This window comes from Lottia gigantea (genome assembly GCF_000327385.1).
Source record: "Lottia gigantea unplaced genomic scaffold LOTGIsca_175, whole genome shotgun sequence".
Lineage (NCBI taxonomy): Eukaryota > Metazoa > Mollusca > Gastropoda > Lottiidae > Lottia > Lottia gigantea.
In genome coordinates, this window is record NW_008708227.1 from 110,519 (window position 1) to 134,513 (window position 23,995).

The 23,995-nt window shown below is 32.6% G+C and overlaps 2 protein-coding genes across 2 annotated transcripts; both read right to left on the minus strand.

The window, feature by feature from the left end:
* Positions 1-1,039: 1,039 nt before the first annotated feature.
* On the minus strand, positions 1,040-9,614 carry LOTGIDRAFT_201350 (hypothetical protein). Its single transcript, XM_009051939.1, has 11 exons — positions 9,581-9,614; positions 9,043-9,274; positions 8,680-8,757; positions 7,698-7,796; positions 7,177-7,270; positions 6,657-6,812; positions 3,989-4,203; positions 3,124-3,249; positions 2,746-2,850; positions 2,476-2,610; positions 1,040-2,083 (listed from the first exon to the last, which is right to left on the minus strand). Exons 2-11 carry the CDS (start codon positions 9,248-9,250, stop codon positions 1,737-1,739), a joined length of 1,563 nt encoding a protein of 520 aa, XP_009050187.1. The 5' UTR covers positions 9,251-9,274; positions 9,581-9,614; the 3' UTR covers positions 1,040-1,736.
* Positions 9,615-15,138: 5,524 nt separating this feature from the next.
* On the minus strand, positions 15,139-22,550 carry LOTGIDRAFT_238849 (hypothetical protein; the record flags this gene model as incomplete). Its single annotated transcript, XM_009051940.1, has 8 exons — positions 15,139-15,744; positions 15,993-16,712; positions 17,109-17,213; positions 17,607-17,716; positions 18,198-18,312; positions 18,807-18,960; positions 19,353-19,564; positions 22,542-22,550. 8 exons carry the CDS (start codon positions 22,548-22,550, stop codon positions 15,688-15,690), a joined length of 1,482 nt encoding a protein of 493 aa, XP_009050188.1. The 3' UTR covers positions 15,139-15,687.
* Positions 22,551-23,995: the final 1,445 nt, after the last annotated feature.

Sequence of the window (23,995 nt, forward strand, 5' to 3'; positions counted from 1 at the left end):
TGTTTATCAACACTGTACAGTTCTCCCAGCAGATGTCATCACATTATATTATGGCAGTGTTAATTTTCTAAATCATATTAGATTTTTTAAAGACTTCTAAGAAACAGCTAAAAGTCTATTGGGCATATTCCCTTTTATTCTTTAACATTGTATTTATCCCAGTGAATCAATAATTTTGGTCCGTTGTATGACCGATTATACGATAATATTATCTAAAATCGATATCACTCCATGATGGGACCACCTAGTTCAACAAGATTATTTCACTCAAAGGCAAAATTTGACATATTTGAAATTAATCTTGGGCAACAACTAAAATAACTGCCCAACAATCGCTAAGCAGATTTTTAATGATGACTGCAGACCTAAAACGTTCATATAAATGATTTTAAATTTAAATTTGCCTGGGACATCATCAATCGACATGAAGCATACTAAGTTTCATAGACAGATGGGAAGTTCGAAATTATCCGAAATCTTCACCAAGTTTCAGTCACATCGGACGAAGTCTATTTCTTGAGTACTAATATGTAATAATATTAGATGTTTTTTTTTTTATCTCCCTTGAACTACAAAGTTTGTTCTCATTAATAGCTAGTATTATAAGACATATTGTCGCAGAATATTTGGACATTGTTACACATATTGTAACATTATAAGAGACACTGTTATAGAATATTGTAAAATTATTAGACATATCGTAACATCATAAAATACATTGTAACATTTAAGACATATTATTGTAAAATTATCAGACATATTGTAACATTGTTAGAAATATTGTTACATTGTTAGACATATTCTACCATTATTAGATATACTATTGCAAAATATTGTAACATGATTAGACATATTGTAACATTTTTAGACATATTTAAACATTATTAGACATATTGTAACATATTTTAACATTATAAACATATTATAATAGAATTTTGTAACATTATCAAACATATCGTAACATCATAAAATACATTGTAACATTTAAGACATATTATTGTAAAATTATCAGACATATTGTAACATTGTTAGAAATATTGTTACATTGTTAGACATATTCTACCATTATTAGATATACTATTGCAAAATATTGTAACATGATTAGACATATTGTAACATTTTTAGACATATTTAAACATTATTAGACATATTGTAACATATTTTAACATTATAAACATATTCTAATAGAATTTTGTAACATTATTAAACATATCGTAACATCATAAAATACATTGTAACATTTAAGACATATTATTATAAAATTATCAAACATATTGTAACATTGTTAGAAATATTGTTACATTGTTAGACATATTCTACCATTATTAGATATACTATTGCAAAATATTGTAACATGATTAGACATATTGTAACATTTTTAGACATATTTAAACATTATTAGACATATTGTAACATATTTTAACATTATAAACATATTATAATAGAATTTTGTAACATTGTTTAACATATTGTAACATTTTTACACATATTGTAGCATTATGAGGCATATTAATACAGAAATTTGTAACATTGTAACACATAACATTATTCTACATATTGTGATATCATTAAACATATTGTAACATAATATTTTAACATTGTAATACATAACCTAACATTGTTAAACATTAATACCATTATCAGACATATTGTAACATAATATTTGAACATTGTTATAGATATCGTAACATTGTTACACATATTTATATAATGGTTATTTAATAAATTCAATCTATTTAAAATCTTTTCTTCACTACCACTTTAAATGGTTTGGGTGCCATGGTTACTGGGGACAAATCTGGTGTCATATTTATTGTAGTACCAGGAGCAGGTGAAAATTCCAGACGATGAAATAAAGAGGCTAATATAAGATGTAATTCCGGTTTAGCCAAAGATTCACCAGCGCAAACACGTCTGCCAGCACTAAACGGAAGCCAATTGTCAGGTTTTGGTGCCATTGTTCCATCATCATCTAAAAATCTCTCTGGTTTAAACTTGTCCACATCGGACCAATTATCAGGATTAGTGTGTAAAGAATAATGGTTTATCATAATCATCGTGTCTTTAGGTATATCATATTTGCCTGCAACAAGATTTTTAGATCAATTCAGGTCTATGAGATATACCAACACCTAAACAGTTTTTACAACTTTTATTTAATATGGATTGAGTAAGACTAAGCACCCACTTGATTTTGAAGTGATTTTCACTTACTCCTCATTCAACAATTACATAGAAAATAATAACATAATAAAATTATTTAATTATCATGCCCAAATCAACAATAATATAATAATGTGGACTAAATGACTCAGTAAAGGGACAGAATTCAAGATAACTAATATACGATAGGTCATTTGAGTGAGTTTGGTATCCTAAAAACATGTATATACTACTAAAGTTAAGTCGTAGTAAAACACGATCCCATATGGTCGCCTATTGAGGCTATCCAGTGTGGCTACACATTGTACCTACCCAGAGTAGTATCACAGGATGTACTATGAGGAACACCAGTAGCAGCAACTGGTCCAAGTCTCATGGATTCATGAAGAACTGCATCAGTATAAGGAAGGTTATTCCGGTCATGAGTGGTCGGAAACCTTAATTTTCCTACAAATATAAAGAATCATCACTGTCAGTAAAATGAGAAGGCGACGACTTCTTTGAAACGTGCTTTGGTATCAAACTATTCTGGGAAACTTTATGGTAAATAAAATATCTATGTAGCTTGTTCATTGACCGTACCTATTGCTTTATCAACTTCAGTTTGGATTTTATTTTGAACTCCATCTGTACCAATAATAAACATCAACGTCCAGATAAGAGTGTTTCTTGAGGTGTCATTACCCGCTGAAAGATAAGGTTGATAGGGTTATTTAAATTTAAGCAAAAACTCTTTGTCAATAGGAGAACACACAAAGAATCGGGGTCTCGATTACCGGGTGGCATAGGATCCAAGATGGACCAACATAAAAATAGAAGCTTAACAAATAGCAGCTTTTTGTGTAAGGATTCGTATCATGTTGAATGTGGCTTCGGATTCACAAATCCCAATTTAGTTTGCTCTATTTAACTGAAATATCTTGGCCGACGACAGACATTATGAACAATTTACCAACTTACCAATGAAAATATCAAAAATTATTAAATTGATATGTACTGGTTTTAAATGGGACATGTCATCTTTTCCTTCAGCAGCAATATCAAGTTGAGCTTGTAATAAACTGTCGGTAAAATCGGTGATCTTTCCTAAACAAGATTTTTCATATTTTCATATTTTCATATTAAATAAAGCATTTCAGTGAAGGGGGTGGGGACAGCAGTTTCATCGTGTGATTTTTAATTCGGTCATTATTTCAGCGCATCAATATCCAATGAAATCTTAAATCATACGATGAATCACGTGAAATCTCTCTTTTTCTAAAGTAAAATAGCTTGCTAGGTATAGTAATATACGCCCAATGGCAGCTTTGATTTTGAATAAAAATATTTGGCAGTACAGTAACAATCACCAGTATGAAATAGTCACCCTTCAGCCATACACTTCTTTGGGGCGATACTTAATAATATTACCAATCCAGCAAGAGTCGTGCTTTCTCTGTCAACGATCTAAAATTTGGATGCGTTTTCAAGAACAAGGGCAAATCTGTTTTAGAGTACAGTTGTGGACGGACGGACGGACGGACCGACCGACGAACATGGATGATGCCAATATACGCCCCTCCCTCCCCTCATTTCATGTAGGCGTATAAAAATGACGCTTGTTCTGGTAAAAATTTTCTGAAGAATGTTATAGGTCCTGTGTCCTTGTAATTGGTGCTCGTGTTGATTTCCATTTTCAGAAGATAATATCAAAAAAGAGTCACTGTTAAAATAGTACTCAATACATCAATATTGTAGATATAGGAATATTAAAACAAAACCTACAAAAACATTTTGTTGTTACTCAGAATTTCACGCTATGTGAATATTACGAAAGCCTACGAACCTGGTTGAAAATTAGCTTTGTGCTCCTCGACATAACCACCAACGTGGGATAAGAACTTCTCCATCAGATCCTCTTGAGTTCGGCATCGTTTCGTTTTGTATATTCCAGCAAACCAGGAAAATATATTCTCAAATATTAATCCGTCATTTTGCACTGCATTATTGGCTTCTAAGTTGTTCAATAAGTCAAGATACTCGGGATCACCATACGCATAACTGGAAAACGATGCAATATGAATTGTTAGCTAATCTTCACAATGTCAATTCCGTCTCAGACCTTGACATAATTAGGCACTTATCTTGTATGATTTTACACAACAATAAAGAGTTTGTTACGTATATCAACACATTAGACGAGAGTCAATAGTTATTCTCGTAGTCTTCCTGCTGTTATTGGTTGCATTCGCTAGTGTACAATCTAATCAAATCACGAACTTCCTTGATGCAATAAAAATGCCAATTGATGTCAAGGTATTAGATAAAGTCGTAATAGCTTGACATTGTGAAGATTAGTTTCAAAATGCTATACTCATTCCAATACAAAAACTGTCAGGTGAAGTAAGTCTATGTCTGTCAAATACCAACAGGAAAATCGCGACGGAAGCTTTGTGACTTAGGCAGCTATATGCCGGTAGGCGAAGATGGGTTTAATTCGAGAAAAGCAGATTGTTTGTCTTGGCAAGTTAAAGAAACACAATTCTTGGTAAGATCCCGATTTCATCGTAAAAATTATTTTGGGAGAGACCCAATCTAATTTGAATTAAATTAAATTAGTCTTACGACAGCCCCCTTGAACGTTCGTCAAATTAACCTTTTGACCTAACTGGATGACGTCTGCTTGTTATCGGGTTAGGTGTCTTATATTAAAAATAAAAGTTAACTAGAACTGTGAACAGCTCCGAGAATGGCAACGAGACATTATCCCATGGATTTCGAACCTTTTGATACTTCTAGCCTGTAAGCTTTCAACTCTGGTGCTTTTAAGCTTGCAATTAGTGCACAAGAAATTGAAACTCTAGGGCATTTCTTAAATATATATATAATGTATATAATTACACTCGTTGTTGCGATCGAGCAATAAAATACATTCGTCTACCCCAAGCATAAGAAATAATTCGGGTGGAGAGGTATATATATATTATTTATTCATTATAAACCCCAATATCGTCTTGGTTTGGCCTATCGTCTATTTTATCGGTAATTTTAAGTGGCCTTATTAATTTGTATTGGCCATAACATACTCCAAAATGAAACTTTTGCTATTTTTCAATGTTGGAGTAATTATTATGTGTGCTAGCTCTGGATAAGCGAGACCAATTTCATAATGGCCTAGATTCACCGAAGGAAATAATTTTATGACATTGAAAACAACCTACCATATTTGAACAAGAAATTAAAACTTAGTAATACCAAGTATTGTCAATAATATTGTCTATCTGTTTGGGCTCATTCTCTTAATTCCCATTTGAACTCAGAGCAACTATCTACTATCTATCTTCGTTCACGTTTGAGCTACCGGTTGGGATAAACAAAACTAGAAACAGATGCTTATTGGCATATTGCATTTCACATTTCATCTACAGTCTTTATAATGAAGGAATTCCAAATTTAGTTGAAAGAAATTGTACTTGATCCATGTTTATATATAGCCAACAAAGTAAGAACGCTACAGGAATTGATAATCCATTCTTCTTAAATAGAAAATATCTCCAATGTGCATCGTCTGCCTATTTAGGTTTATAACAGATACTTTTCTGTACTAAGTATTACACATTTGTAGTATGTGTTCTGAATAAGAATTAAGAATAATATTCGAACGGTTAAATAACTTGCGAATTTACAGCTTTATATGGAGGTATGTTTGAAGTAAGTATGTAATATTTTGCTCAAACAAAAAAATTACGTAATCTGATTGATTTGTACTCTAGCTCACTGATTTGACACCAACAGATTTGTTACATTTGTGAATTACACCGGAAACAGGATCGCCACAGGTGATTTTTAGAAACCGGAAGTTCTAAAGCCAAAACCGGAAGTGATTCAAAATGTTTGATGACGCAGTTTTATTTGTATTGGCATTCTGTCTATATCCTGTAATGTTCAGATCGATCCGATAATTAGCATCAAATTTTGATGCGTTTTTACTAAGTCAAAGGCAATAACTCAAATTTCGTTGATTGAAAAATCGTCAAATTCAATCGTGACTACGATCGCATCATTATAAATGATCATACCAAATTTTATTTAAATCGGATGCAAACTGTAGTCTCTATTGAGTTTTTCCTAAGTCAAGGGCAATAACTCAAAAAAACCTTCATCGAAAGATAACCAAATTCGAACTTGTCCAAGATCTCATCATTTTAAATATTCACACCAATTTCATTGAAATCGGATAAAAACTGTAGTCTCTATCCTGTTCACAAACAAATTTTGACCCGCTTTTCAGAAGTCAAGGGCAATACCTCAAAAACTGTTCATCGAAAGATCGTCAAATACGAACTTGTCCAAGATCTCATTAACATAAATGATCACACCAAATTTCATTAAAATCAATTGAGGACGGGCGGACCGAAGGACAGGGGCGACGACAATATACCACATTATAATATGGGCGTATAAAAACGGAACGAAAGTTTGATCTAATTCTAATTGAATGAGAGAAACCCTACCTTTTCCCAAAACACATTCCAGCTATGATGTTTAACACAACATAAAACATGTACGGTTTGGGATCAAACTCTCTAGGCTCCTTTAACATGGCCTCCAACGTTTTGGATACAGCTTCTTCAATCTTTTGATTAAAACTGTTACTGGTCACAAACAATCTGCAATCAAAAAAAACTGCCCATCAGCAACTTTCTTAGGATAGTAAAATTTTCAACTAACAGACTGAAGGCATTGTGTCCAAAATCAGAATAAAAATCCACACAAGCAAGACAATTAGTTATTTATACTGCTCCAAAGTATCATCTGGTTGGCCCGAACTTAATTGATTTTACAGCATAATCCGAAAAACACTACCTGTCTGTCCGAGGTATTTTCGGTCGCTGTCCGAAAAGATAATATTAGGGGAGGGTGGTGCTCCCATATCCTACGCCTATGTTTAAAAACAACTATACATCAAAGTTTGTTCACAAATGCCGAAATTAAAAGTGGTGGATGTCATCTTGACCCGAAATGAAGCTATACCTTATTGCTCTTGAAGCCAACTTTCTCCGTAGTTTCCATGCTGTACCATAGTTGTCAAATATTATATCTTCGCTATTATTTAACACTCTGTGAACTAGATCAGAAAGATTTGAACGTGAGATTCGAGTAAAACTTATACTCCAAAATAATTATGCGTTAATCCTTCAAGCAAAAAACAGCCCAATTTTACCCAATACAGCTATTTCTTACCACCTATTTCTTACCACCTATTTCTTAACCAATTTTTACCAGCTATTTCTGACTAGCTATTTCATTTCATGAGGTCAGAACACAGACTTTTTTTAATACCGGATTAAAATTACTTACTCGTATGACAAAAATCAAAGTTGAATGTTAAGGGTGAAAGAACTGTTAATTTGATGATCTCTTTTAATTGATTTTGTCTATTATAATGATTTATAGATTTAATGTGGTATTGCCGTTTTACCAAGAAATTCATCAATCCTTATTTAAAGGTTTAAATTTATGCGAATATTGAATGTAAGTTAACATGTACGTACTTGAATAGAACTGTCGTCTATTTGAGAAATGGGCTCCTTTCTTTAACAGAGCTTCATTTACAGAGTTAATATCATTTAAAACTACTGTTCGTTGTGGTCCTGTAAAATATGAAAATATTGAATAAATGATGACTATGTTATAGGTGACGTCGACTGCGAATTGCTTAAGTGTTCATTTGTTGATCTAGCTATTTGGTATTCGATCACTGTTGCGGCGGCAGAACTTTTGATTAAAGGGGGGCCAAAGGCAAATGCTTCCGAATCCGTATTAAACGTGTAAGCACATGCCCCCTGAAAAAAAATGAAAAAAGTCTTCAATCCTGCATTTTATGCAATTTGAAAAAAATATACCCTCCATATTTTTACATATTTACAATTGAATAATATAGATTTCCACAAAACATTATTGTAATATTGATCCAATACCTAATTATTTCCAATACTCGATTAATTCCAGTATCTAATTATTTCCAATACCAAATTATTTCCAATACCAAATTATTTCCAATACCAAATTATTTAAAATACCAAATTATTTCCAATACCAAATTATTTCCAATACTCAATTAATTCCAATATCTAATTATTTCCAATACCAAATTATTTCCAATACCAAATTATTTCCTATACCAAATTATTTCCAATATATTATCATTTCTTATAATCTCTTAATATGTAATAATTTCCCAATAACAGATTAATCCTTTTACCCTACAACTCTGAATTATCTAAGCGTTGGCTTTATCATATCATTTTGTTTGGTCTCTTCCATTCATTATTCAACGCCCAACAATATGTCGCATTTTGAGACTAATATAAGAATATATATGATGGATCATATCATTTTCCAAACCAGTGTTAGTAAACCCTTTTGTATTGTACTGATATCTTCTTTAAACACACCCCTTTTATTGTTAGTCAAATAGGTCAACGTTTAACTGATTGTCAAGAAGGTATATAGGCCTAACATATATATTCTTACCGAGATAAACTGTAAAAACCGGACCATATGTTTTAGTAAGTTCTCGAAATGCAATACCTATATTCTTAGTAGACCAGACTGGAATATAAATATCAATTCTGATATAGAAAACTATCATTGCACCAAGCACAAATCTCATTTTAGTTACACGATATTTCGTATGATGTATTTTGGTGAAATACTATAGTTAATGAAATATCGATAAGTAATAATAATTGAATGCAATCGTATACAGTGGCACATACATCTGTTAGCATTACTTATAAACATTACAGAAACAAATCAGAAAATGAAAATTATTTTTATTAATAAGAACCATATGAGTTCTACCACGTACCACGGCGAATAGCTACAAACACTTACAAATTGGGCTTCCAACAATTGGCAAAGCAAATGGTCCTGGTGGCAACTTGTAACGTTTTCTGAATATCAAATAGGCTAATAATCCAGTGGCTGTACCAATTAGCAGTGCTTGTGATAGTGGTGACTCTGGTAATAATTTGTGGACGTCTTCTGGAACATATTTGTTGATCAGGTCGACGATATAACGAACTGAATTCTCAATTACCATCGTGATACAATTACCACACTTTTACTAAAAATCAAAACATTATAATTGATATAAAAAAGTACAATATCTTTTCTTTTGGTTGTTTGCCAATGTTAAATATCAGTCTAAATTCTTAAAATTGAGTCTTATTTTGGCTACATATTATATTTTACTTTTACAATATACAGTTAGATATAGCTTAGTGCATAGTTCATAACTTTCATTAACTTAGATGGAAATAATATGCCTATGCTACGTTGTTCAAAATAGCTTTCTTTTGATATCCAACTTTTAGCTTTTTTCAAATATCGTTACGAATTCCGGTAAAATTACAGTAAAATTGTTGCTTACCTGAAGGTGAAAAGAAATATGTTGTTGATCGGCTTCTAGACAATAATAACACTGACGAAATATGAGCCGAAATTTACTTACAATACAATATACAAGGTTACAAGTTGAAAAACTAGGACGAATAACACAACTGTATTAAACACCAACAAGATTCAATCAAGATTGGGTTTTATTAAGACGTATTGAGACGAGTCTAAAGTAAAGTCTCGAGTAAAGCAATGACCAAGGCCACAGAATATTGATTAAGTGAAAATAAGTAGTAACTTCTAATTATTGATGAAAAAGACTCACACACTCTGCCACTTAATATACTGTAGCCTATATATTGGCACTATTCTGGAATTTTTTCTGAAACATATTTCCTAAAATCTTAGAAATCGATTAATCTGTTGTATAACATGATACATTGATTAGCAGCAATGGTGGATGTGCTTTCTCTTCTATGCACTTCACCCCTCATTTCATTATAAAACACTCAATTATGATTGACATACTTAGTTCATCATAGCTGCTTCTAATGTTTCGGCAATATGTTGTTTGGATTTCGGGTTTCGTTTAGCGGTTCAGATCGTTAGTACTTGGTTGATTTATTATTGAAATTAAGAACTATTTACTCTTAAAATAAGGAGGCATACTGCAATAGTTCAAGAATACTCTGGGCAAAATCGCCAAGATTGTAATTTCTTTTATAAGCTACAACCAAAATTTTCGCATATACATGAGGGAAAGCATTGACAGTTCAGAATAATAGCGTTTGATTATGATTATTATGTAGTCTTTAGTAGCTGTGGAATCAAATTTCATTTCAATGGGAACTATCTGATTACCATGTTGAATGTTGAGTCCATTTGGCAACTCGGTCTGTAGTTGATCGATCCAGTAACTTTCGCGTTGTAGTCGTCTAAGCTTAGGTTTGATATTTGTTGACGAAGAAACTGTTTCTAATGACATAATGAAGGTCACCAATATAATGATCGGTATTGTTGAAATGATTTATAAGTGGTCTATTCTTGGCATGAGCAATATCGTGGTTTGAAAATTGTAGTAAATATGAGTTACCATAAAAATTGGCAAATCCATATTAGATTTCGGGGAGGGAGGGTTTGATTCTCCCAAATGTACAGGCCTAGGGTGGAGCAGACACTTTAATTAGAAATTAGGATTAAGGGTCTTGAAATTGGGTTTTCTTCTGTTCTTATTCTGATCTGAAATTAGAAAAAATAACTCGCCCGATGGGCGAGAAGTATAGTATCTGTTATGTGCTGATTGTTTTTAGTTTACTATGAACAATATTATCATTTAAGTTCTTATTTTTTGAATATGCAACTATCATTTTCTGCTTATAGTCATGGGGGAATTTCTCTTGAAGGCTCTTATAGTGGGCATGAACTATCTTGCTTGCTCGATTGCTGGTTGTATTAAACGGGACAACAAAGGGTGCTATGCCTACATTATGATGAATATTTAGTCCTATAGGTCTTGCTGTATTCAATGTCTCAATCCAATGGGCCTCCCTAGATTGACGGAATTTGGTAGTTTCATCTTCGGGCAAGTCAATTTCTATACGCTCAATTGGGATTAGGGTGAGATCGTCTATTGAATGGTCGTCGAGGTTGAAATGATTAGAAACAGGCTTGTCTTTCTTTAATTTGATGTCTGACCTATGAGCATTAAAGCGAGTTCGTAAATTATTCTTAGTTTCTCCTACATATTGTTTGGGGCATTTCTTGCATGAAATTAAATATATTACATTCGAATGTTCACATGTTAGATGTTCCTGGATCGGGTACCTTTTATTCGTAGAGTTGCTTACAAAATAATGAGTTTATGATATAAAGGGACATGTTTTGCATCTACTGGACAAACATGGAGCACTTCTTAAACCTGGAGGTACTTCGGCATAAAGTCTGTTTTTAGCTGCTATCTGTGCTAAGGTGGAATTTTTTATGTTTTAAAAATCGTTTAGAGTACCCACGCTCTTTCATTTTTGAGAAAACAATCGTACAGGCTTGGTTGAAATCAGAAGATCTCGTACAAATTCGATGAAATCGTAAAACCTGTGACTTAATTATACCAGAAAAGGTATGTTTTGGGTGAAAGGAGCTCTTGTGCAAGAGTTGATGAGTATCAGTTTCTTTGAAATACACTTTAAATTTCCAGTTTATTTGTTTCTGCTACGGAATCTCCCTTAAAGACTGTGGTATCGAGAAAGTCTATGCTTTTGTCACTCACGTTTGCGGTTAGTTTGATAGAAGGATGATGGTTGTTGAGAATTTCAAAGAATTCCCAAAACTGTTCGATAGAATAAGTCCAAACCATAAAAATGTCATCCAAAAAGCGTCCGTAAAAAAGTGGGTCAAATGGACAGAGGGGCAACACCTCACGTTCCCACTCTGCCATGAAAAGGTTTGCGTACGAAGGGGCGAATCGTTTGCCCATTGCTGTCCCTGAAGTTTGTAAATATGTTTTACCATTAAATGTGAAATCGTTTCGACTAAGACAAATCTCTAAAAGCTGTAGAATTGCATCGTCGGGTCTGTTTGGATCTGGGTTTCTATTAAAAGCTTTACGAACTGCCGTTAAACCAGTAGTGTTATCGATATTGGTATACATAGAAAAAACGTCGATAGAAATTAAAATGGCATTAGAGGGAACTCTAATGTTTAGAATTATTCAGTTGATTCTCTGCTTCTGAAACGTAATCCTGCCTATTCAGAATGACACAACATGAACCTTTGTCACTCTTTTTAATAACAATGCTATCGTCTTTCTTAAGTAAGTTTAACGCTTCACGTTCCACTCGTGTGAGATTAGGCTTTTCGTGTGTTATGGAAAGGTTCACTGTTTGGCTATTCATACTCGCAAATGCTTTCAATATTTCAGGATGGATGGCGGCCTGAGGGGGTGTCCACGTGGATTTAGGAATAAACATTGTTCTAGCACCACGTGGGGGGTGGTTTCGAAAAAAATATGTGCAGCTAAGATTTCGTTGAAATCGTTCAATGGATGGTCGGAGATAATTCAAGTTAGCTATCTTTGGTGTGGGAATAAACTTAAGTCCACGGTCTAAGATTGAATGCTGAAGGGGTGTGAGAATTTTGCGGCTCAAGTTAACTACAGTTTGGCCTAGCGGTGGCATCTCAGTATTTTTATCCCCGGTAATTAGTTTAAAGACTTACTCGATGCTTGAAGCTGGTGTATCCAAAACAAATAGATGCTGTTTGCTGTTTCTGGAGACCAATGAAGATTATCAACTGTTTCGAATTCTTCTTCGTAGGGTGGTAAGATTGTTGCGCTGTTGATACTGGACTCCATCATCATGTTGTTGAGGGTGCTGAGGTTCTGTTGTGCTTTCTTCGAGATTTTATTTGAAATGGGTATACATGTGAAGAGGATCTTGGAGTTTGGGAATGTTTTGTTGGCTGTGGCGAATAATTTCTGTATTTAATTACTGTTGTTATAAGTGCATGCTGCTCACAATGGGAGAGGGTATATGCAATAAATCGCATCTTATCTATCTGCAATGAGGGAAATTTTCTAGAACGTTCGAACCACCTCGGGTTGGGGTAGTGGGCTTGACTGTAAACTCAGTGTTCTGGGCTATTGTCCTGTGAATAGGGTGAATTGGTCATTGTCAAAATGTTTTTGAACATATAAATCATCGGTCAAAAAGTACAGTAACAGTGTATGCCAACTCTGAATGAAATTCCCAACTGTATTGACTTACGTCCCTTGACCTGTCATTGCAATAACCGCTTAGATTATAATATGACATATACCCATAAAGTTATAAATAGAATATACATCTATGCATATACCAGATCTGATGTCTGATATGTTGTAAGGAAACAGAAGAAGCGAATACCACACATATCATCATCGAAAATTCAAAACTAAAAGGGGGAGTGGAACAACACCAGGCCATAGCCCCTTGAAGTTCTGCCATTATTAATGAACTATGGGCAAAGTGGACGAAATAGTGTCAATTTAAATACGTTGACACTATTTTCTCCACATATCTTATAGTAGTATTGAAAGAACTTCAAGGGCATGTGGCCAGGCCAGCTTATGTAGAAACGCCACTGAGCGACTTCCCGGCATTGTAGCCTACACCTTGTCTGAATTTTCAACCTTTCAACTTGTGCATACCAGGGTATTGTACATCTTGTGATATCAACATACAGGAAGGAATTTCACTCCTCTACGATCTTATATTGGCATTAATGTGGTGCTACCATAGATCCAATATTATTGTCATACACGATTGTCATGGCTGAAGCCATGTTCATATTAATATTTTTTAAGTACAAAATATTTATGAACAAACCCAATAAGCTCATACCACATAAATATGAACATGAACTGCTTGTTCATTCGAACAAAATTGTCAATGGTTTCCATCCTTGGGTACCACAGTAACCGCTTTAATGTGCACTGGAGAGTCCTCGCTGACAACATCGAGATAGCACTATAGTAGTTTTTACTATTTAACAATATGTACACTAGATTTTGACATCTGAATATTTATGGGTTTTTTTTTTTAAGTTGCTCTCATTTTTATACAATAACGTTAAGGGCTTCTGTGGAATTTTCTCACTATGTTTAAAAAGCGTGTGCTAGAGGGGAAAGTCCAAGCCATTATGTACAAACTAAAAAGCTGATAATAACATGCACCGCCTCCCCTCATGGTGTTTCCAGCGCTGGACTTGAAGAATGGACTCGGCCAAGATAGCATCCTCTTGCAGTCGGTTGCATATCTTTATGGTCTTTAAGAAAAGATTATTATTCGTAGGTTGCGGTGCTGCAGAAAGGGACCCTGAACCTGTGTTGGTGTCTCTTCGTGGCTGCTCCTGTTTGGCTGAATCGGGGAGGCAGTTCTATGGTAACTATGGGGTGGTCAGCTCGGTACATCAGTGTAAACTTGGATCTTATTTTGTGTTAGCGTGCTCTCAGACTCGAGCTGTTCTAGCAACGATGTTACACGACTAGTGATATTGTAGTTGTTGCTACCTTTAGTTCACTTCGACGGCGGTTCTTGATTGTCTCCCCTCTCACGTTTTATAGAGTGGATAATATTGTAGCAGGCTTTTCTAACAAGGGTATCTGATTTCCTAAGGGTTAGGAACTGAGACTCTCGTACGGTGCTCGCTAATGGACCAACCACAGAATGGAAGGAGATAGGAACATGAGGGACATCTGGGAGGGACCATGTTTCTAAATGTGATGCAGTGGAAAAGCCACTTGTGCGGGGCATCATTATTTCGAAAAAATAATATTTTAACCACGAAAAACTGCAATTGATTCTCGTTTCATTAATCAAATTATGTTCTCAAAGCACAGCTTGGAATTACAGATTGATTGGTTTAAATACCAAAAGACAAGCTCTGTTTTGTAGCTTGGGCAAGATACAGAATATCAGAAACACTTCACGATTTCAAGGGTCTTTTTATATATGTAATATCGGCAGCTGATGCGTCACACATCAGTGCGGTCCGGTCAACCGTAAGCTGGCAGACTTTACATTTATACAAGGTAATCTAATACAAAAGCCATTCAATATAAAGGGATATAAATAATTTATTTCATTTACAATTATGTTTATAACACTAATTCAACATACAAAATAATCATACAAAATACCAAAAAAAAAACAAATCATGGCAACAATTCATACACAATAATGCTAGATTTCCGCTGACTGGAGGAATTAGAAGAATGTCAACATTATGACTGATGCAAATTGAAAGTCAACAGTAAAAATATCATTGGATTGTTAATTTGTAAATGCTATTTGTCGAAATACTTGTCATAAATACAACTATCTAACAGATTGTTTTTATATTGTGAGGTAGTGTTGTAGACTAGAATACAAAAATATAGATCTCTTCAGGTATACTCAATTTGCATGGATTATTTTAGTTGCAACTTGCAGAAATTAACAGGAACATTGGTTCCAAAATCAAGTTTGATTTTTTAAGTAAAAAACTAATGCACCAAATGAATTGGAATAAAAGTTTTTGGCCATAATCTGCGTAGAATCAAACAATTTAACAGATAAAGTTGAACACAAAATGAGCACCATAATGATTAGAGTTATTTCCCCTTTGCTAGGTTTTTGTAACTGTCAATCTGTTCATCATATCTTTAGCCATTTCTTCAAATGCCTGAAAAAAAAAGTTCTTATAAGTTATACTACATTAAGTATCAAGTTTGGAAGTACTCAAATTTCAAAAAGTATGAGTCAAGCTGAAAGTATTTGAATGAAAGTGTTTTTTCTACTTGCATTGCATTTGATATAATACTCTTGTGAGTTGTTGCTCTTTGAAAATCCAATAAAGTTTGCATATTGGGTTACCACAGGATAAAAATCTAAAATGTGACCACATCCAAGATCCATACAAAGCTTACTTACCTCAATTTCTGCTAGCACTGCTGGATCTACCTCCTTTCGAGGAGAGCTCTTGAAATTTCCATTAGTAACATTTGGCGATATGCGCCCTTCATCAACTTGTTCTAATGCTTTCATTTTCGCAAAAGCGATATCAAATGTCATTGGGTTCTCTCCCCTTGGTGACCTTGGTGAATGTTCACTACTTGATTGATGTGATAAACTAAAACTAGAGTCACTACTTAAACTCCACTCACTAGGTACCCCTAAACGATCACTACTAGAACTCCTTTCATGAGGCTTGGTCAAGTCCACAAAGTCTGTTTCTGAATGAAAAGAACCATGACTTTCATCACTGTCTAATGAAGAGTTACTCTGATTATTCCGAGATTTTCGACGCTTTGTCCACGAAGCTTTAATGAATGTTTTGTGTGCTAGTTTTTGCATACTAGATTTTAAACTATTACTTCTATGTACTAAGTCTTTTTCTGGTTCTGGTAAGAGATCCATACTTTTAGAATTATTATAAGAATTGGCAAGCTTGGAACGAGTGTTTGAGTCTCCAGTTCGGTCAGCAAGATCCTTGTTAAGTTTGTCCATTGTCACTGATAGTGCTTTAATTTGGTCCACCAGGAAAGGATTGAGTTCTATTTTAGGTACAGATTTCTTTTTGCCAAATTTAAACAATCCTGCAGGTTTTTTGGCAGCACTGTTGGCATGAAGCTGTTTATTGAGTGTGTCCATCTGAAAACATAAAGACACAAGACGTTTAGTAGGGTAACAATGTATACAAACTTTCATAAAAACTTTCATAAAAACTGATCATTAATTTTTTAAAGATGGGTTTCCTTGTTTTTTAATGTCAAATTAAGCAAACTATTTTGTTAATTGGTGTTTCTAATGAATTATCATATTGTATTCTTAATCATATCATTATGTTCTTATTGCAAATAATTAAGAGTTTTAACCAATCATAAATGAAAATAAGGGAACCCCATCTTTAAAGCAGTACCAGTGTCCTCACCAATATGACAAACTAAAATCCTCAATTTGCTCATAAATATAACATGCTTACGATTTCATTAAGAAATTAGTTTAAACAGACCTTATTTGATCTTCAATTTCAGACAAAGTCCTTACCTTAATTTGAGTGGACATTCTTCTTTGATGAAGTCTTGTCATCTCTACAATTCTATCTTCCCCATCATGGGTAGGTTGAAGATCAAATGAACTAGCTGACAGTTTCTGAAAAATTAGAGAAGGAATTGGTGAATATTTGTGATGATTAAAATTATGCTTGCTCAGATTCAAACACATGAAAGGACCTACTGGAACATCACAGTCTCTGGCTTCTTGATTTAACAACTTTTGTTTGCGTCACATTGTGCCAGTGTTGGAGACATTTAATTGGATGGCAGTGTTATGAATCAAAATAAGGTTATATAGAGATATAGTTGGACCCTAACTAAAGTGACTATATTAAAAATAATAGCTAATAAAAATACAGAAAGTTTGGTCTGATTTGAATTAAGACTGGTTACAACATTTATGTCAACTTAGGTTATCTTTCCAGAATTCCTCAATGCCAGGGAAGCTATGGATGTTTGGTTGATTACAATTTACATAAATCAGTTTTACCTTTTGTCGTCTGGCTCTCTCTAACTCTATGGTATGTTTCTGTTGTAAAACTTCAGCTAATAATTTCTGTTTATAATATTCTACTTTGTTAGCACTATTATTATTATTCCCTATAATATAATTAATAGTACTGTAATTTAATATATCATTTAATATTTTTATGAGTTCCTTAGCTTAACTATCCCTATTCTTATAACCTAGAATAAGTTATCTTCAATCCTGATTCCAGTCAACCCTGCTGCAAATGAGTATGGATAATCTGGTAAAAAGTGCCAATACATTTAGCTTAGGACCATCTGGTAGAAAGGATCCTTTGTGAACCTCAGTTGTTATCCTTGTAAAAGATACTTGTTTCATTCCTTTGTGTTCACTTAAACAATTTGGAAGTATTTTTTCCCACAATGTTTTGATTAATTAATATTTACTAGATTATCTGGGTTGAACTGGGTTGATTTGCATGAATTTCTATATCAAAATTTCAATCTGACTACTGTCCTCTTAGTATCATATGGTGCCTTAGTTTTTCTTCAAGCTTAAACAGCAGGGTACTGTCACCTGACATAATTTAAAGAAATAACTAATATAACTCACCATGAATATTATAATTATCTAAAGGACAAGCTTGACTACTTTCTGGTTGTAAATAATCTATCCATGTTGATAATTCTTCTCTTGTTTCCGTTGCTAAGTGAAGAGGTAAAAATTCCTGAAAAGTAAATAATTTGGAAAGAATGAAATTAAAGTAACTGTATCTATACATACTACAATACATGTGGAATTAGTTGGAAGAGGCCCCAACAGAATTGAGGCTTACACGGAAAGAGTTGTTGGTGAGCCTCATTGCCAAATGTGTTCAATACATTTTTGTCTAGGGGATGGAGCTTATTGAATTTACAACAACCAGCAAAATGAAAAGAGAAGTGAAAAGTACCAGTACCACTGATGATAAATATAATTTATTATCTTTCCAAAGCTATTTCAACTATTTGATGTTTTTCCAGCTCAAAATTTAAATTGAAGTTCTACTTGATGCACTTAAAAGTAACTAATTGCCAACTACGAATTATGACATCATTAAAGAAGTTAATTATAATCTCCCACCTACACTTAATTAATCAATTAACCTTATTTTTTAAGAATATGAGTTTACGCAATACAGGTGAATAAGTTAAGAAATAATTAAATAATATGAATATTTACCTCATGCGAAAGTAAAATGACGTATGGTTTGCCACGAAATCGGTCAACAAGAGCAGTAATATGGTAGTTATTTATATCTAAGATATCTACTGTGACTGTGTCGTCTGGTGTTAGGTAACAATATAAACAATTAGAATGTAGTATAAACCAATATCTGCAATAAAAAAACAATTTATAAATATAATTTCAAAAAATTAGAAATCTTTTTGAACAATTTTTTGTGATAGTCGGAATAAGGGACATTTCAAAACATACAAGATTTTCTATTTTGTTTTGCAGAATAGTTTTTGAAGCCTGTTTTGAATTGTACCACTATGTGTAGGACTGGATATCGATTACCAAATTGAGATCGATTATCGACAGCATGTTTACCTATCAATAATTGATTAATAATTGAAATATTTTCAGTGAGAAACCTACTAAATACTGTATAAAAACCATGTACAAATTGATATCAAGGTTAACCTCCTTGATAAAGAAAATATGGTACCAAGAATGGCAATACCTAACAAATTTGCTAATAATTGAGATTTGGGAGATGCTTACCTAATCCACTGTCCATTGTAATTCCTTCTCTCTAGATAACCTTCTAATGTAGAATCAGTGATATCCTTAGCAGCCACAGTTTTTACACACATAGGTTTATGTATTTTGATACCAGTATGTGACCCAGTAGACTCACTTTCAGAGTCACTGGACATCCTTGAAAGGTTCTGGGCACTGAATGATTTAGTTCTTCTGATATCTGCTGCTGAACTCTGAAGTGATAAGATATATTGACTTAAAGATAAGATATTATTGTGGACACTGTAGGGTGGCTAGTTCCCTTTAGATTGAGTTTGTTGATTACACATAGCTGATTCATATAAAAACATCCTGTAATAAAGGAATCAATCTTTATACTTGATTATTTTCATTTAAAGGGACTGTGAAGAGGTTTTCTAAAAAATTTTATGTGAAGCTGGGACACTGCACCATTCCACTAAAACTAAGTGTTTCATGACACAACTAATCTGAAAATATGCTCCAGCACTTAGTTTACTTAAATTTGGAAAACCTCTTTACAATCCCTTTAATAGTAAGGCTAGAAAACAAGATAGTTGCTGAATTTCATAAGTGGTCTGAATAGATGCCGATACAAATCTCAAAACTTAACAAATACAAAAACCTCAAAGGAACAGGAAGTCTGCAAGCTAAATAAATAAGCTTTTATATCTTATAATTTATCCTGAACCTGAGTTTGTTTAACTTCATTAGTATACAATAATTTAATTAATTACAGGAATTTAATGCAAACAAACTGACATGTTTTATTAGTTTATGCTTTCAAAATAAAGTTTGGGCAACCAAGAAAATGCCACATATGATTTACCAACAATTTGGTCCGTTTTGATATATCAATCTGAGGGTCACCTGCTCCAGAACAACTCTATTTGCAGCAATATCTATTATACCTAAAGAGATAGTAACCAGCAAAATCAAAGTGGGATAATATTGAGAAAATAACCAATTTCATGCGATTTTCTATGGATGTTGAATCCAAAAGACAATGATACTACAAAAATCTTACCCTATTGAAAAAAAACACCCTTAAAACAATGATCTTTCAAATTAAGTCCTCCTTAATCCAAATTTGAAAAATTATCTCAATCCTCCTTGATAGAAGAGAATTTTGTTTATGAAATGATAAAAATGTGTTTAATCTATTTCAGAAGGGATTAAGATATGACCCTATCACCCCCTACCTATTATTCCAGATAAGGTGAGGACAGTACATGTCAATAAAGTCTGCACCCTTCTTTCTTGTTTTCATATTTACATCCCAAGGTCATGCTACTTACAAACTAAGCGTTTCATCTCATGAATGCTAAATGCATAAAAGGGACACGGCTCTCTTCATTAATGCAGATTGTAAGTTGAAAGGAAACATTCTATCTTTAATGAAAGAATATTGAGTATAAGACTACAGAAGGACTTTGACCATGCTAAGTTTTAAATATAATTCATTTGATTTGAGGAAAAGTCTCCAAGCCTAATGATAGATAGACCTGTAAGCAAGTCATTGTGATTACTGTGACTCAAACTCCAACTCAAACATAGGGTTTAGAATAATGAGATGAAATATTTCAAACTTTAGGCTAAAATAAAGGTATGGAAAACATTGTGTTTGTGACCACTTGATGTAATTTGCAGGTGTAGCATGTGTTCTAAAGCTCAACTATTGAATATTGATTAACACCTGGTGCAGGTTTCAATTTACATGAACAAATTTGACTAGCAATTTATCACATTCAATTTCAATTTCGGCTATGTTATATTTTAATTCGCTTTTTATAGAAATTCGGTAACAATTCAAAATGTTCCAGTTGTAGACTTTTGATCGATCTTTTCAATTTAAGTTAATAGAAACTGCCTTGAGTTGCCTCAATTTCTAGAATTGATTTTCATTTTCATTTTAATTATATCAATATTTGTGAACAATACTTTAAGCTTATGCTGGTGCTTGCTGCTGAACTGATATAAACTCAAAACTGATTAGAAATTAGAAATTTGATGCCAATAATGAAAATTCAAACATTTTATAGCATCAAATCAATGCTAGAGATATGGTAACCCTGACTCCATAAAAAACTGTTTCAGAAAATTGTGCCTTAATATCAGTGATTCAAGATCACTATTTAAATACAAAGTATCTTAATAAGCAGGAATTATCAGTATAATCCACATTAAAATCTGATGATTCCTTTGAAGATGACCATGAACCAATATTTAAACTTCAACTTTTGACTTTTAACCTTAAAATCAACTAGAATGATATAATCTTTAATCTTATCTGTATTTGACTGATTTCCTTACTAAGATACACTTGTATGCCCTTTCTTCAACTTCAAAATAATAAACAACAAAAGGATTTCAGATAATTTGAGGAAACATTTTATTTGATAGTTTTTACTTCCTACTTTTGAGTTTTTACAACCTATTTTGGATTATTTATTTTCAGGAAAAACACACAATAGTTATAAAAATCTAGCTGAAAATTGTGTTTTAATTAAATTAATAAAATAAAATTAAAATTTTTTCATCAAGCAAACTCTTTGATAAAGCTGACTTTCCTTCTTTTACTATGTTCAATTATATTAATGGAAACGCTGGAATACAAAAAAATTGAAAATAATAATTTTCTCAAATTCTAACATGTTATTTATAAAAACTTACCACCAAACAACATACTGTTCCTCCCATATTGCCTTACAATGTCATTTATCAGATAAGTAAAGAATTTTTTACACATTCCATTTTCGGACAAAATCTGTTATTGTTTTCAAAATCATGATGACTTAAACTGAATTGTGCCAAGAATAACAAACCACATTTTAAACAATAATATTACTGAATTTAAAACAATACAGTATCTATGTCACCTAATGTAGGTCTACTAATCAAAAACCCAACTTAAATTGGGCATTAGTTAGTAGTCTCTTGTTGTCTGTTATGTCACTTGGTGCTCTTTGGATTACCTTTATGGTGCCAAAACTTTGTCAACAATTTTTACAAATCCCTGCAAACTAAATATATATACTTGGAATACTCAGTGAATTCTTAAAATCATAGGTTAAGCTGTCTCAAAATATTAAAATACCTGAAACCCAGTTCAATAATTATTGACATTCAAGAAGTGAGATTGAAATAAAAACTATTGCTTTGAAGTAACACTCTACTCAAAAACTATCTTACCTTAGCCATTTTATATTCCTGGAACTGTCCAAGAACCTTGATGGAAAATTGCACAATCAAAATTTCAATAGACTATATTTAACTCTCCGGAATTGAAGTTCCAAGTCAACTTTTAAGAATTTAATAATATATTAAAACATACAGTGAAAACAACACAGGAAAGAGAAGAACCTTAGTGAATGCCTCTCTTGTTTTGAAGGAAATGTTTTAAGTTCACTAATAATATCTATATTAATCAATATCTGTATCTAATTATTAAAAAAAGAAGTTAAAGAAGTTATTAAGTTCAGTTTGTTTTGAAGGTAATATTTTAACCAGGTAGAATACTTGACTGAAAAACTCAGTGCCAAGTTGTTATGATTAAGACTTTACTTCAAATGAAGAAACTTAAATTTAGATCTTAGAACTTGATGTTGTATAAAAAAAAAAACTCAGCATCCAGCATAGCTACTTTGGTACTTTTTACTTTGTATACACATTCCTTTAAATACAATTATTGTATGATATAATACAGTTACTTAAGCTTATTTTTATCTGAATTTTCCAACATATACAATTATTTCCCTACAACTTGTATTATTGTTAAAGTAGCCATACCACGTAGATCTGATATAAGTAGAGGTCAAAATTAAGATATTGAAAAGATCAATAATTTTCAAATTATAGAACACTATATTGATTATGTACATATTTGCATTTGCTTCAAATAGAGGTACAAAATGGAACAATCTTTACTCTGTATAGCAGCTCTAAACTTAGTATTAACTACAAACAAATAATGAAGATTAGACTATCTAAATATAACAACAAAACAACATTATGACCTCATACATTCCATGTAAAAACAAGTTTTTCTACATTACGTCAGATAATTACAATATTAAATCTAATTGAATAAATGTCACATAATGTTAAAACTTGTAATACATGTTCTAATTTTTTATTTCTGATTCTTTACATGATTTAAGATATTCAACAGGGTCAAATGGTTTGAAAAAACAATCCTGAATTCTAGATTATGTGTAATACTACATACAGATGTCATTGGCCTCTATCTATGTTTAAAACTTCTATTTCTGTTAAACTGCAGATTTTTTATCTTTCTGAATTTCATATGGGAAACTGACAATTTTTAGCATATATACAAGATAAATTCCTAAATCTGTGAAATTTACAAAATTTTCATAAAAGCAAATCTTTGCTTTATCGTTGCAAGTCAGCAATTTATTATATTTGTTAGACATATTTAAAAAGGTTTTTATGTTTGTGATGCCTTACAAAGCTGTTAGAAAACTAGTGTAATATAATAATATAATATAGAAAACTAGTGTAATATAATAATATAATATAGAAAACTAGTGTAATATAATAATATAATATAGAAAACTAGTGTATGGATTTGAGTAAAATAGACCATGAATTGAAGAGAAATATGTCAAAAGGTCCTTAGTACT

What these genes read in the sequence shown, in the direction of transcription:
- LOTGIDRAFT_201350 (XM_009051939.1), bottom strand. Translation starts at nt 9,250, where the DNA reads ATGGTAATTGAGAATTCAGTTCGTTATATCGTCGACCTGATCAACAAA. An exon ending in AATTTTTGATATTTTCATTG is followed by an intron (nt 2,851 to 3,123) that starts GTAAGTTGGTAA and finishes CTTATCTTTCAG; the next exon opens with CGGGTAATGACACCTCAAGA. An exon ending in TGAAGTTGATAAAGCAATAG is followed by an intron (nt 2,611 to 2,745) that starts GTACGGTCAATG and finishes TTATATTTGTAG; the next exon opens with GAAAATTAAGGTTTCCGACC.